Here is a 16,536-nt window from a genome sequence, read left to right as displayed (position 1 = left end):
TAACCGTAGCATGCTAGCGCTAGCATGCTAGCTCTTTATAAAATGGCAAAACACTGCTACAACACACACTAGTTCACCATAATCTACAAAAGAACTACTTACATGTCCCTGTTCTGCAGGTATTCCACGCAAAGTTGGAAGTGCGCCCTCGTTTAGAAGAAGTCCGGGGGTGGGGATGGCGCAGTAGATTTAACACATGCCTTTGGTGTGGGAGATGTGGGTTCGATTCCCACTGCGATACATCAACCAATGTGTCCCTGAGCAAGACACTTAACCCCTAGTTGCTCCATTTATTTCATACGTCATCAATCAAGGTGTATAAATGACAGACACTTGTTTAGTTTGTTTGTATACGGGTTGATAAGATTTCGGTTGTTCTGCCTGGGATGTTGGGGTAGATCAGCTGATCAGTAGATCAATCAAGGAAATTGGTAACAGGTGTGCATCATTGTGTCTTCTTAGCAGCAAGGGGCTGGGCTCTGTTCAGATGTAGGAAGACAGGTAGTCTCGCGATTGTGGACCTTCCTCCACAGCCCTGATGAGGAGGGTCTGGCTAGTCCACACAGCATTCCAGGATGGGAGAAAAACATGCTCTGGTTTATTGGCATTTCTTTAAACCAATCCCAAACATCTTGGACGGTGCTAAGGAACTTGTTTTGGTGGAACATGTATACATTCAAAAGTTGTTTTAGTCGTGCAACAGAAAACTCAGATTGGACAGATAGTCTAGCTAGCTGTCTGGATTTACCCTGCAGAGATCTGAGGAGCAGTTAACCATAGTCCTCAGAAATCCACCGGATATTAAAATTACAACACAAAGAAAGGGGAAGGTGACATCAGGCGGAATATCCAGCAGCACCGGAGCAATCCTGGAAGTTGAACGTCGTGGATATAGACTAGAAGAGAGGAAACACAGTTCTCCAGTAAAGGACATTCTATAGTATTTGGGGTGCTCATTGGTATGGATGGGTACACAATGACACGTGATGTCTGCAGTAATTACCGTAAGAGATCTTGTATATTTGGTTTTTCATTATCCTGTGTGATTTGGATGCTTGATTTCTGTTTAGCTCATTCCAAACTTACCTGTGCAGGTGGTATAGGTTCCAGTTGGGTGAGAAGGTAAAATGTCATTCAGTAGTTGGCAACTTGCTGTGAGGCTACAGTTCTCATTTGTTTGGTGTTATTTTGCTTTAGTTTAATGCAGCTTTATTGAATTGAATTTTGTCAAAGATGCTGTAGGTAAGATTGTGAAGATCCAGGACTTAGCCCAAAAATGTGAACATCAACAACTTCTCAGTCCCTCCCCCTTTTCTGCTAAAGCCCAAAACGGTCTGCTAAGCCTCTCCCCCCACAAGGGAGAATGAATGCGTGATTGACACGCAGTTAGACACCAGGATGTAGGTGGTGCCAGAGTGCCGGAATTTTTTTTAATTTAAATTACCTGCTTCATGTAGTTCTACTGGAACATAGGGTCAGTTTCAGCAAATGTGACAGAAAGTTAGTTTCATAAGTCTTACTTGCTGCACCTTTAATAAATGCCACTTTTTTGCACTGCTTCTGCTTATCAACCTGGTTCTTTAACATCACTTCTTAAAGTTTTCCATTGACAAAACATCGTCTTAACATGTTTCTTTTGTTTGTCCTATAGTATGCACTCCTGCAGTAAAATATCTGCTCATAGCAGCTAAGCATGATTAACGTTTCTTGTGGTTAAGTTCTATGTGATGCTCATTCATATATCATTAGGTTTATGGAAGGGATTACTGTTGATTCATTAGTCGAGGTGTTTGTAACTGGCAGTGTGAGTTTGTGATCTCAGAACCTGAGGCTGAAATGTGCACAAACTTGTGTCTGTTGCTTGCTGCTTTGGTGCAAGCCCTGTCTGTGGCATACTTGTGTGAAATGTTACACTTCAGACATAGACCCGCTCCCTCACTATTTAGCTATTTTATTTCCCTCACTTACTAGACATACTGTATATTCTTATTGGGTTTTCTTTATTTTAAGTTCCTACGTCAATTAACAAAAATGAAGTATTGATTTTTGTTTGGATGAAGGTTAATTATTGGAAGATGATACACACCTGATTGCTGACCTGAGTGGTGACCTGACTGGCCAGTTTGAACTGGAGAGGCGGGCTCTAATCCTATACCTGTGAGTAGAATGTGAGAGGTGTTTTTAAGTAGGTTTCTTTAAGGAGTAGCAGTAGAATCGTTTGAGATTGTAGTTAACTGGAAATAGAAGTCTACCAGTTTTCACACCAAACCTTCTGGCCAACGTGATGATTTATCTGCTTCTTGGTTCCTCTCACATACAACACACCTCACCCACGCAACAGCAGGCTTGTGAACCTTACATCTGTATCTCTTGAGCTGTATATTTTGCCTTGTGGTGTACACACGACTACGTTTACATGCACATAATATTCAGTTTTTTGCCCTAATTCCGAAAAAGACGATATTCTAACTAAGCTGTTTACATGGCTGATGAAAGTAAGAATTCCACTATTATTCTTGTTTATATGTAGCCGTGCAAAACAGGATGTTTTTCAAAGTTGACTGGTTGGTTTGTTTACAGCAACCATAGCAACGCACAGAGCAGGCCATAAGCCGTAAACAGGCGAGAGTTCGTAAACTGAGGTAGAAACCCTGATTGACACGCATATTCCGAATGCGCTGTATAGAATGCCTCTTATACCCGAATAATACCGGATTAACCCACATGTTTTAATCGGAAAATGCTATTTTCAGAAAATGGCCTTATTATTGTATTATTATTATATTGTCATATTCGGAATAATAGGGGTATATTGGTGTGCATGTAAACGTACTGACTGAAATTGTAAAGGCGCCTACACATGATAGGCGGCAAAACCACTTAGCGCTGGCCGCTCCATTGATTTCCTATAGGGAGAGTGGATTTTCCGCATTGTGCTGCGCTCAAAGTTCAAATTATTTCAACTTTGACCTTGTTGCCACTGACCTTTCCAAAGCGCAACCAATGAGTTAACAGCTGTCGTTACCTAGCAACAGGAAATAGCTTCCTTGCCACCCTCGATGACGAATACCTGCGCTCAGTGACGGACTGGGATCAAAAAACGTCCAGCCCTATTTTGGTCAATAATCTAGCTTGGAAATTAGTAACTCTGCCTTCCAAGTGTATCTTTCCACGCACTATAATTGAATATTTGTGGCTGCATGCATAAAATAACATAAAATAACAAGCCAATCAGAGCTGACTGGGCTTTTCGGGAGGGGGGCTTTTAAAGGACAGACACTTACAGTACATGGTGTGTTTCAGACAGAGGGTGAATCGAAGTAGGCAGTATGAGAAAAATAATGGGTTTTTTTAACCTTTAAATTTGCTAAACATGCGTAGAACCCCAAAAATGCAGGTATGAACCTAATGATAATGTCTCCTTTAACCAAAGTGCTGTTGTTGCCTAACAACATACTGGGTTTTTCCTGCATAGAGGAGGCTTTAGTCAGCCCCAAAGGAAAATCACCAGCACCAAAATAAATAAGAATTGAGATCCAAAAATAGCAAACAACCGTTGAAAAGCAGAACATAAACTTGAATAGGAGCGCTTATATCTCAGTTTCATCTTCCAGGTTTTATTTACTCAAGTGTAATCAACATTTCTGTTAATGTTTTTATGTTTTGTTTTTTTATGGTCATTGATTCTCAGTCTATGGCTTATTTATCAATGCCTGTTTATATATAAGTAAACACTGAAATATATACGCTTTTTCCGGGTTAGGTAGTAACTAATTGTGTCAATTGATGCCTCGGAAACAATGGCGTTAATAAGCTAGATGAGTAACAGGTGACATGCAACAGGTGAATGTATGTTTAGTGAATAAATGACATATGGGGGGGGGGGGGAGAGAGCGGGCATGGTGCTGTTGCCGGTGCCTCCGGTTGGCTGCGCTCTCCTCCTCCTCCTCCTCCCGGACAGACACCAGGAGCGCACCATGAACGCACAAAGGATGAATGAACTTTAAATCTGCCTCACAGCGCTCTCTCTCTCTCTCTCTCTCTCTCTCTCTCTCTCTCTCTCTCTCTCTCTCTCTCTCTCTCTCTCTCTCTCTCTCTCTCTCTCTCTCTCTCTCTCTCTCTCTCTCTCTCTCCCCCTCTCCCTCTCTCTCTCTCTCCCCCTCTCCCTCTCCCTCCCTCCTCCGCTGCTCCAGAAGGGAAACACCAGTGGGAGATTCTTCGACAATGGATTTACAGCAATCACGATCCTATTGTGAATGATCATCTTTTCTTGTTCTTCTTTCTTTCTTTGTGGATGCTCATTAGCGTCGTGAGTCGAGATGATGGCATCAATAGGGGAATTCGATCCGCTCAACACCAGAGTCCCTGCAACTAAAATAGAAGTTACCGTTTCGTGCCGGTAAGGTCAACTTCTCATACAAATAAATAGATTTCAGTTTAAACCCAGAATAAAAGTCTGACGTAAAATCTGTCTGACATGATATTCAGATTAGCAATCGAGCAGCATCGGAGTGACAGAAGTTAATTAGATGTGTCTGCGGTGAATGTTATTTTTACTTCTTCTGATGTAACACCTGTGATACTTCCTGCTGATGTTATTCCCTGATGTGCATCCACAGCTCCACCGCCTATATTAAGCAAATCTTGATTATTGTAACATTAACATTAATTAAGTAACTAACGATGCATTTGTGTGAATGTGTCTGTCTGTCTCTGTGTTTTTACTCTCTGGTGCCCTTTGCTCTCAGGTAAATGTTTAAGCCCATCAGCTGCCTCCAGTGTGCATCAAAGCGATTAAAAATCCTTTAGACTGTCTTGATTTGTTCATGAGATCCAGTCAATGCCCTAAGTAGATTACCATTGATATTCACGGACATGCATGCTCAAACATCCGGGTATAGATGGTCTAGTGCATGATGTAGTTTCATAAAATGTTACACAAAATGTGGAAAGACTGTTGGTAAGTAGTCAGTGATAATCATCCTAAAAATACATTGTTAATGTTGATTTTATAAGCTTGAAACAAAGCAGCACACCTGAATGTACTGTTTGGTGGCAGGTAAGCTGCATGGTCGGCTGCTCTGCTTACCGACTGGCTGGCTGGCTGGCTGGCTGACTGACTAACTGACGAAGCAGTAAAACCCAGGTTCTCTTTCGGTTTGGTGGACTGTCAACCTGCCTGCCTGGCAGTGCGCTGACTGACTCTCCAATCCACTCCTGAATAATAAATAGATGCTGCTCCTGTACAGTCCCTCCCGAGATCAACCAGACTTGAAGTGGCCAGACACCTGAGTTAAGACGGGAGGGAGTGGGCTCAGATGGGGGGATAGATGATGAAGCCCCCCATCTCCCCAAAAAATATTTAAAACAGCTAGAATTACATGTCAGACATCTTATTGTCTTATTTTTTTGCCCAACAGTATATTGAAATTTATGGCATTTTCCATCCATTTTTTTTCTCAAGTTATTTTGTATTATGTAGGATCTTAAGTTGCATAATGACAAATGCTATAGCCAGCAGCTGGTTATCTTAGCTTAATATAAAAATCTTCCTATATTACCATTGCATTAACATTATTTACTTAATCTTCCTCTTCCTGAGGGTTGTCATTAGCCTTTGAGTAACCTAGTGTACATTATTTTATTTGGCTCGCTGTGGCTTGCATTTCAGGAAAAGAGTCAGTATTTTTAGAAGTTGGTTTCACTTGAAATCTGCCCATGACCTAGCTTTCAGGGGCTTTGCTGAGACTCAGGGGAGTGAAAAACCAAAGAGACAAAAATGGATATGTTAATGAATGAAGACATTGTCTCAAAACAATAAAAAAAGGACTGAAAGGATCCATTTTTACCTGCACGTTTTTTTTCTATTACCACAGGAGTCTGCTGGATGTGGATACATTCTCCAAGTCCGATCCTGGTATGTATGAAGCCCTTACTGTCTGAAATTCTGGCATTAATAGAACAATGTTTTGTTTTTTTTGTTCCTTATTACTTTAGAAATTGACCTATTTTGTTGTTTAAGTCTTTTTAAACTGGAACATGCACTTGTTGCATTTTTTTCTTCATTTTTACATGTTTTTTGTACACCAGCATTCTTCCTTAAAGCAAGAAAATCAGTTAGATATAGGCTAATAAACCATGTTCTATTCTCTGTCCTCTGGCTCTTGCACTGAAGAAGGTCAGAGCTATCAATAGGTGACACCTCTGCTGATAAAATACGAGAGTGAGGAGGGAGAATAAATAACAAGGAAGAGACTAAAGAGGGACTGAAAAGTCAAGGTGGAAGAAAGGTTAGGATGTGAGGTAGGCTGGCAATGACAGCGGAAGGAATTAAGGGAAGGAGGATGGCAGAGCTGGAAGACAATGCGAAGTTACTAACCTGTGGCCATTCATCCCTTGAATATACCGTCTCAATGAAGACACAAGGCTGGCTATATTCTTATGGTATTTAGTGGAAGGATATGTCTCATATGCAGGACTCTGGAGCTGCAAATGTTAGCCACGTATCTGAGTTGTGTATAGCTAACACAATTTACATGCTCCAGCTTAAACCCCAGTAAAAAAAAAAAATGAAGACCAGTATTAGGATTTCATGGAAACCAGAAACAAACAATGTGGAAAATGTAACTCAAGACATCAAAGATGTCAGCAACAAGGGAATCATCATTATAATCCATTACAATCATGGAATGTACAAATTGGAGAGTATCATCTTGCTTAAAACATGGCCAATTGTTAAAGGTCCCATGGCACAAAAACTTTACTTTATGAGGTTTTTTAACATTAATATGAGTTCCCCCAGCCTGCCTATGGTCCCCCAGTGGCTAGAAATGGCGATAGGTGTAAACTGTGTAAACCTGTGTATCATGCTCTGCCTTTGAGAAAATGAAAGCTCAGATGGACCGATCTGGAATCTCCTCCAAGGTTACCTCCCCTTTCTCTGCTTTGCCCACCCAGAGAATTTGGCCCACCCATGAGAGAGAGACATCATGGCTTTCAAACGAGCAAAGTGGCAGTTGGTCAAGGCCACACCCCCACCCTCCACCTTGCCCCCCCTCTCTCCTCCTCAATAGCATTTAAAGCTACAGACAGAAATGGCACATACTAAGGAAAGCTCATTGTGGGACTGGCTCTAGTGGCTGTAATTCTGCACCAAGGCTGAAATTTGGGAAAGAGACTTCAGATACAGTATTAGGGGACCACTAAGGTCTATATAAAAGCATCCAAAAAGCAGCATGTCATAGGACCTTTAACAAAATCCGACATGTGGTCAAATGAATGAATTAATGTGTTTACCTACTTGATAACTACTTTTGAATCTTGCTTTTATTTTGTTTTAAACATTACAAAGTATGCAATTCCTGCTGCTTGCGTTGCAGGATACAGCTTCACAAGGCTGGACCAGAAGTGTTTAAAATCCTGACAAAGTTTAAAATAGGGCAAGAAAGAAACAATTCAATGTATGCTTCAAACATACTTAACTGAAGATACTCAGTGTAAAACAATAGACAACATGGCTGCATTCTCCTACACAATATATATTTTTATTTAAACTGTCTTTCCAGAGGAGATAACGTTACGTATACTCTGGTACGTTAGCTCTCTACGTTATGCTGTTTTTTTTATGCTGGATTCTGGGTTGTGAATAGCCGACTGATGCTGTGGATGTTTCAAGGCCTTTCATCTCTCTGCGGGAAGTAGTCTGGTTGTCACTCCACCAGTAATTCACAAGAAGCATCACAGAGAAGCTCTTAAATATACATTTTATTTTTTCAAAGGACAAAATCTTACCCCGTGAAGAACATAATGGAATAGAACATGCAGAGACAAAAAAGGCAGGCCGGCATTAAATAAACACAAAAGGAGCATGGTACAGGCTATCAGAGAGTTAGTTAGAGGATAAAAGTGGGACGGAAGATGCTTGTGCGGTGCATTATTCATTTGTCATCTTTGAAACATTACGAATCAAACTTCACTGCCTTTTAACAAGGGATGAATTAATGCACTTCTCGAGAATCGTCCTAAGTAACTACCTTCAGCTCCATCTATGTTTAAAATCCATAATACAAAAATAATCAATCTTCAGATTCACATATGACTCTTAGCACAATCATCACAGCAAAAAGTGTGGCAGACCAAGCTGGAAAAGATTGCCAGAAAAGTGCTTTAGTTGGAAATGTGACGACAAGAAGAGTGCATTTGTCCCTCTAAAAATACTTCAAAAAGCTGAAGAGCCGAAGAAAGAAAATTACAAGGAATGCATCTTCTCTTCACCTGCATTCCAAACTGCTCTGTTACAAGTTTGAGTGTTTATCCCTTTTGCCCTTTTGACACTAAAGCTTTCTAGCTAAAAGTCCAGCTGCCTCTAAACAGAAAAGTAGTGCGTTACCTTCGAGAGCCCATTGGGTGCAACTTTCTCAGACAAATGGTACCCCCAAATCAGCCAGACAGCCAGGCTTTTTAAATTACTTACACAAATCACAGCTGGAAAGCACAGTCTAACTCCTCGCCTAGGCTGGTCTCGAGGCTCGGCTGATAGGGATGGGCCGCAGATGTGAAGGCAGCCTGAGGAGCTACTGGGTAGTGATGGGCGAAGGAATCATTTTTTGAATGACTCTTTTTAGTTTCCAGTTTGTATTGGGTCTAGGGCTGTCCTTGACTAAAGGAATTCTAAGTTGACTGACCCTCATGATTTTGTCAACAAATTGATTAGTTGATTTAATTGACGGATCTGTAGAAATGAGTTTCTTCAAAAGGAATCATGCAAAAGCACCACTTTAAATCATGTGTTCACTAGAAATGTGCACATAAATTTGTTGGAAATAAGTCATTATGCATGAAAAAACATTTAAAAAAATGACTAATTAACTAAAGATCTTATTCGAAAAAAGACCAAAACGACCGATTAGCCGACAAATCGACCCTAACCGGGTCAGCCTTTCGAATGTACCGAGTGAGAGCTCATGAGTCCCCGACTTTTCCCACTCACACTGCCCACGCAATCGCTGGTATCGTATGTCACTGCTCACGCTGCCTGCTATGGGGTTGAAGTTGCTCAAAACATAGGAAGCGAGACAACGAACGAATCATTGTCTCGAACGTGGGCGTCAACGAGTGATTTGAGTCGAGCCTGCCTGACAGCCACCAACTGAACAAGATCAAATGAACCCAAACTGGGGCCGATACGAAACATTTGCATACATCTGCAGCTTAAGTGTACATACAATATCTGTACAGTGCATTAGGCTGTGCAGTAGAAGGTTGGATGTGGACATAAGAGACTAGAGAAAAAAAAACATTGCTATAATTTATTATGTATAGTCCACATACGTTTTGCTTTCATATGCACACTAATTGAGGCGAGAACTAGTGGTATTTCAGTGGTTGCTGAAACATCTTCACTTGCTGATCTGAGTGGCCCAGATAATTAACAGTTGGCCAGGGACCAGCTTGCTGTACATGATCTCTTACTTACAGTGTAGCAATATGATAATGTTGCACATAACATGTCAAAGATGAAGACAATCTGTTACTTGGCTTTATAATTACTTAAGAGAACAGTAGCCCTTAGCTTCTTCCTTAGACTGTGTGGAAAAAATGTGCATCATTTTGCAATCATTTTGTTAACTGCTGCTATCTGACCTTATTGACTCTAACAAGCACAAAGTAACTCTCCGTCATAGGAAGCTGAAATGACTGACAAGCTTAAGAACCTGCTATCTGACGACATTAACACTAACGTTCTGGAAATTGTAGTAGCTACGCTGCAACCGATTATTTATCCCTTAACGTCTTTTATATGAACAATCCTAACCCTTACCCCTAACCCATTTATAAACCCAGTCATAATTACAACATGACAGAAACTCTACCATGTTCCTATCCGTTACAATATCACAAAATGTTGCTGTTATTGTATCTACTTAACACAGAGTGTTATTTGGACATGTATCTGGATGCATTCGTCCAGGTGTTTTTCATAGTTTGGACCACAAACCCTCAAACCTTCAGGTCTGTTTACAGCCACAGCTGCTCCCTGCTGTTTGGTTCCAGCCGTTATGACTGCCCAGTCTCAGCTGTTGGATATTTGGCAGGAAAGTTACATGGGAGCCATGTGCCATGGCAGTAATGTGACTGCAGTTTATGACAGGAAGGAAGAAATTAACAGTGTGGGTGCCATACAGGAGAGAGGAGATTGACCTGCTCAATCATTCATTCTTTTCCACTTCTCATTTAAACGAGTTAATCAAATTATACACGCCTAATCAAAGCTACTTGTATGGCAAGAATTACTAACTGCTGATTGTGTAAATGCTAAAATGTGTAACTTTACATGACAGAACAAAAATACACAATATAAAATCAGGCCAAAAAGAGTTTCTATGGCTAATCACTCTATTCTAATGTCAGTATCATTCAACTATAAGACAATAGGGATGTCACAATACCAGAAATTTAGTCGATACCAATACCAGTGAAATTACATGATTCTCGATACCACGTTAAAAAAAACAACAATGAATCACATTTACTTTAACATAAACTCCTTTTATATTGGTATTGAGTCTGTGTTGCTTTGCCGATGTTCTTTCACATATGAACCGGGCTGGTTTAGTTTTTTTTTAGGTTTTTTTTTTTTACATCTTCTTTCCTTTTTCCCCCACTTTTTTAAATCTTTTTTTTTTGACATTTTGTCTATTATTTTCAATTTATTTCTCATATTTTTTTTCTTTCAAAATGCTCGAAAATTTAATAAAACACCCAGATTCAATGAAAGTAGTGAACTGATCATTTATTTTACGGAACCATCCACGTAATGTTTTTTCAACGTGGGTTGAAAGAAACCCAAATTTTCTGATATAGACACTTTTTGAAAACGGGTCAAATTTGACCAGAGGACAACAGGAGGGTTAAATGTAACTTCAGTGAAAGCCCTGGGCAAAATAACAAGCCAACCTGTCCTGAGTAGAAAAAAAATCCCAAACTAAAAGTTACAATCCTAAACCTGACTCCAGGTGGAGATGTAACAAAAATGGCAGCTCTACCCTAGGCGGCTTCTTGGCAAGGAGACAAAGGTGGTAGTTAAGACACAAAGAGAGAAAAAATACCGTAAGATAATTCACTGATTAGCTGAAGTTGAAACTGCCCACATCAACAAACACATCCCATCCTGCTGTATTTACCAATACCAAGGCCCTTTAAAGTGATAAACAAGTGCCATACATAGTTTAAGTGATTGTGGATGACAAATGTTCATTATTTGAGCACTCACCTCAGATTAGATGAGAAAGATAGTGAAACATTGATTAATCGATCAAATTAATAAACCACTTGATAGAAAATTAATCAACAACAATTTTGACACCTGATCCAAATTAAGCACAAATTTTAAAAGCATTTCCATGAAGTCAGCAAAAGAAAAAAATTCTAAGTTTATTGCAACGTATTCTCATGAACGAGTCCGTATCATATCCTACGAAATTAGGAGACCGCCGGGTGGTCACGTAATGCCGGCTGGTCACGTGATGCCGGCTGGTCACGTGATGCCGGCTGGCTACGAGCTCCATGACGCCGAGCGGCAGTTGGTAGTTGTTTAAAGCTACAGTGCGTAGTTTCTGCCGCCCCCATGAGGAATTTTAAGTAATGACAACAACACTGTTGGCGCGTCCACGTGATACAAGCCTTTCATGATCACTTGGTGGTTCAGTTACCCGAAAATAGGTGACTTTGAGCTGGGTAGAAAGCACCGCGAGCTGCCGGTTGTTTCGACGGACATTATGAATAAATTTAGTCCACATAATATGAGCGTTTTGACGCAACGAAAGTCAAAACCAGGCACCAAAATGACTAGATAATTTTAGGAAAAAGATCATGGCTTGGATTAAATCACTCCTAAAATCCACGGATTTCCTTGGTGAAGGGCTTGGGAAGCTAACTCCGCTCTCTGGCTTGAAAGTCCTGTACGTTAACACCCATCCGCCCACCCTGACCTCCTCCCTGTGCGGCCAGGCGCGCTCTTATCCAGCGGCCGTCAATGTAGGGAATACAAAAAAAAGAAAATAAAAAAAAAACGTGGAATGCTTATGAATTACAGTGCTTAACTTTTCGTAGCTTTTTGAACGAATTATAAGAACAGGCTGAATATTGAAATAAACAATTGGTGGCGCTAATTCTCAAGTCGGGTGCCATTACACCATTGCAGACGGGAGTGCAATGAGATGTTTAAGTAAAGTAAAAAAGTAAAACGGCTCCAGTCAAACTGGGATTCAAAATGGCATTCATGTTTGTTTCCTGTATTCTCATCTGCCCACGCTGATGTTCTGATGTTTTCGTCTCTACGGTCAAGCTGAACCTTTTAACCGTTTAAGTCACGTGCCGACGTACATTTCTTTGCTAAGTCTGTTTCCGTTAGGGATGGATTTTTCCACCCCAGCCAAGCGTCGAAAATTTTTTTTTGCGATATTTTGACATAAAAAAACAGGTTATTAACTTATTCTTGTTCTAGTTTTCAAATGTGTGGATTTGCTGCTGAACAAGAGGCTGCTTCCCTATCTTCTCACCTGGCCCGGTTTACTAACATTACATTTTTTTTTTATGTATTACATAAATCTCAGTCCAATGTTTTTTTTGTAATTTATCAGATTCTACAAATGACAGATCGCAAGGTTGTTGAAATCCACAAGGTTATGTTCTGTTAAACGTATTCAGCCATACTGTGGTGTGCATGATGTGTGTGTGTTTTTTTTTTTTTTTTAACTCTGCCTGTTGCTCAATCAGTGAAAGTGAAAACAGGTGTGCATCATTATGTCCTCTCAGCAGTGAGTGACTCAGCTTTCTGAAGTTATTTGAGGAAGAGTAAAACTGCACTGAAACAAGACCGGATTTTGACAGAGGAAAAATCGTAACTCAAGGTCCACTTAAGAACTTCATTTTTTGAGCTTTCAACCATGTCGCAGTCTTAATCAGCACGGTCAGGTCCTAAGCTCAAAAATGAAAGTTACACACCCAAGGCCAAACTTAGTGTGAGAAACGGAGCGTCTGAGAAATGCACTGAAATAAGCCTGTGAGATCCTCTAAGGCTGCGATGATGAGAGTGCATGTTATCATGTGATCATCAGGGATCAAAGTTAGTGATCAATGACAGATCCACAGTGCAGAGACCGCACAAGAGATAACGACACCGACATGAAAGATGGAGGCGCATGATTGAACATTTGGGACACGTACAAAAATAGAAAGACAGAGCAAATTAGAGACAGAACCCAAAAGCTTCTACGCTTTGATGCTACTTCATATCAGATGATAATTTACACAGTTCTCATTTCAGTGCAGTGAATTCTTTTTCTTCCACCTGAAGCAGCCAGAGCCTTGGCCCTGATTAGATTTTCCTCAAGACTGTTATGGAATTTTCTTTTTTTTACTTCTTTTTTTCCAACTGGGTTCCCCTCTTTGGAGTTTTAGTCATGATCCCTTGAGCTTTGTGTGTGTGTGTGTGTGTGTGTGTGTGTGTGTGTTGCAGCGCTGTACAAAAATGTGCTAAGATGCCACAGCAAAGGCTCTGAAGCACTTCTCCTTATCTAATTTATTGATGACTCAGTGTTTGTCCTTGGGGACGTTGTATCACGTTGGTCATTGTGTAAATTCAATTTATTTCTTACCCTTACCTGATGCCTCTCGGTATCCGCCCACACATGGGGGATGTTTTAACTTTGCAAACAATGTGTGTCTGAAGTCAAGACCTAGGATGCTGGCTTGCAAAGAATGAATTCTGAGATTTTTCAAATAGACATGAATAAGTCTAAATATATAGAGAGCAGTAGGCAAACATATATGAGAGACAGCATACAGTGTTTCCATTTCTGTGCTTTTCCTCACTGCAAGTAAGAAAGCTTCCAGTTCCTTTCACTTTTCTTATTCTTTTTACTCTTATTCTTATGCTGGATTACAATGCAAATAATTTCTTTCACTCTTTGTTAGACTTTTTTATTTATGTTTTCTATCATATGCTTTATATTGCATACTTGAATATTGCATGCCTGGAGACCATGAACTCCAGGCATGCAATATTCAAGGTTGCAGTGCTGAAATTAGTTCTTGGTCTCAATTTTTTTTCTCTCATCTTGGAAGTGTCTCATTCTTGGCCAGCAGCCCTATTGCAGTAAGTGATCTTAACCGAGTCTAGTCCAGTTCCTGTTCAATGTTGCTGGCTAATTTCTCATAGAAACTGAATTGTGTTAAAGCTGCAATAATCAATATTTTTATATTAACAATGGCTCAAATCACTATGGGAAAGAGGTCTCATATTTACAAACCATGTAGTTATCATTATTTTGGTTCAAGACCTGCAACTTTACTGTTTTGGTTTGCCCTGTTCATCAGCCACATCCTCGATATGGATGCTGCCTTACCTCCACCAAGGAGCAAATCCAATTCACGGGCGGATACACAAATTATTTTTCACTTTTGTTAACATTGCAAGATAGGGCATAGCTTTGGTGGAGGCTTGCATGATTTCATAATCCCTGCATTTTCGTTGCAAAAAAGTCACATATATCTTAGCAGAAAGTTGAAAAATGTTGCGTTTACTTCACACAAGAGCAGCCATTTTCCCCTGTTGCCATGGGAACGTTATGAAGTGACGTAATTACGCAACATGAACATCATCGAAAAGCAGGGGGAATCACTTTTTTTTTCTCTTTTTCATCAAAACGCAGTTTTTGCAAGTTCCCGCAATTTTTGCAAGTTCCCGCAATTTCTTCGCATAAAATTGCATAAATAGCCCGCATATTCCAACGCATTTATTAAGAAAACATGCCCCACAATCAAGGATTTTTGCCCGCAACAATCACAAAAAAAGTCCGCATTTTTCTGGAAGGACTGCCTTATACAAGATTTTGGGCATGCGGTATTTTCTTTATTTCCCTAACTTTGTATTTGTTTCTTGTTTTAAGTACCACTTGTGATCTGCTGATCTGTTTTTGATTTCTTTATCGTGTCTGTGTCTTACTTTCTATTTTCCCCTTTACAGGGTTTCTTTGAGTTGAATAAAACATGTTATTCTTTGATTTTACTTTCATTTAAAGCTATAGTGTGTAGTTTCTGTCGCCCCCATGAGGAATTCTAAGTAATGACAACAACACTTTTGGCGCGTCCACATGATACAAGCCTTATGTGATTGCGCACGCGCCCCCATCCCCTCCTCCACGCAGTTACTAGTAGCCAAGGAGGACACGGAGGATTAAAAAAACATGATGGACTCTTCAGAAGAGGTAGTTATCTTCACTCGAGCTTCTCCGCAGGAAAGTCACCGGACGACACAATCTTCTGAACACAGCCATACTGAGAAATACAGAGAGTTGTGCGGAGCTGATGAGCTTTGTAGCAACTCATTTGGCAATGACTTGAATTTGTCGGACTTTCATTAATATCAAAAAGTTACGCACTAAAGCTTTAATATTCTCCTAAACAACATCAGTCAAAGATACGGCAGGTCAGTAGTAAGGATGGAAATACAACAGTATTTATCATAAACGATTCTCTACTAAGGAAACTAAATGTGATTTTGATTATTTATTGTATATATGTGATATGTGATTGGCTTACATAGCATTTTTATGTGTGAAGATTCTATTTGTATGAAAAGCACGATAACCAATTTCGTCATAATGTTACTACTAGATTGATAATGTATCCAAATGCAGGACATTACCTTTACATTTCCTTTTTTTCTTTGTAATTAAAGCTTTAGTGCATAACTTTTTGATATTAATTAAATGTCCATTACATTCAAGCCATTGCCAAATGAGTTGCTACAAAGCTAATTAAGACTATCAGCTCCACACAACTCAGTTATTTCTCAGTGTCGCTATGTTCAGAAGATTGTGTCGTCCGGTGACTTTCCTGCGCAGAAACTCGAGTGAAGATAACTACCTCTTCTGAAGAGTCCATGTTTTTTTAATCCTCCGTGTCCTCCTTGGCTACTAGTAACTGCGTGGAGGAGGGGTAACATATAACATATTATAGAGCTCAACTTTATAACATAACTTGATACTGTGGGTCTTGGCAAAATCATTGACATTAACATCTAAATGAAATGGAAGGAGCCTCTGTCTGTCTGTCCATCGGGCTTTTGATTTTCTCAACAACCGTTTTATCTGATCGACATCACACTTGGCAGTCATATTGCTATGGACCCAAGGAACTGCAATGTCTATTGTGCGAGTTATAGAGATCTACAATACATATTTATTAGTAGCGTGTTAAGTACACACAGTGTAGTTTATTGAGAAGGGACCCCTATTAACTGTTACACTACAACTGCATGCTGGGTACAGCTTGCTCTCTGTTGCTCGCTACAGTACATTCAAGAACAATTGAAGAAAAAGATGGGAGAGCTAGTCTCGCATTGTCAGACCCTAGTCTACACAGCATTCTGGGATGGGAGAAAAATGTGCTCTGGTTTGTTGGCATTTCTTTCAACCAATTACAATTGTCTTGGGCGGCGCTAAGCGTCAGACTCAATCACCGTGACTCTGC

General features: G+C 40.1%; 1 protein-coding gene across 1 annotated transcript in view; it reads left to right on the top strand.

The window, feature by feature from the left end:
* Positions 1 to 4,215: 4,215 nt before the first annotated feature.
* Positions 4,216 to 16,536, top strand: part of LOC114559361 (copine-9) — an 86,201-nt gene continuing 73,880 nt past the window's right edge. Inside the window, exons 1-2 of the mRNA XM_028583956.1 lie at positions 4,216 to 4,399; positions 5,877 to 5,917. Of these exons, the coding sequence (XP_028439757.1) occupies positions 4,320 to 4,399; positions 5,877 to 5,917 (121 nt within the window). The 5' untranslated portion in view covers positions 4,216 to 4,319. The remainder of the gene's footprint in view (positions 4,400 to 5,876; positions 5,918 to 16,536) is intronic.

Source organism: Perca flavescens, chromosome 7 (genome assembly GCF_004354835.1).
Source record: "Perca flavescens isolate YP-PL-M2 chromosome 7, PFLA_1.0, whole genome shotgun sequence".
Classification (NCBI taxonomy): Eukaryota; Metazoa; Chordata; class Actinopteri; order Perciformes; family Percidae; genus Perca; species Perca flavescens.
Note: the sequence above shows the minus strand (reverse complement) of the source record. Positions and strands in the feature narration are given on the sequence as shown.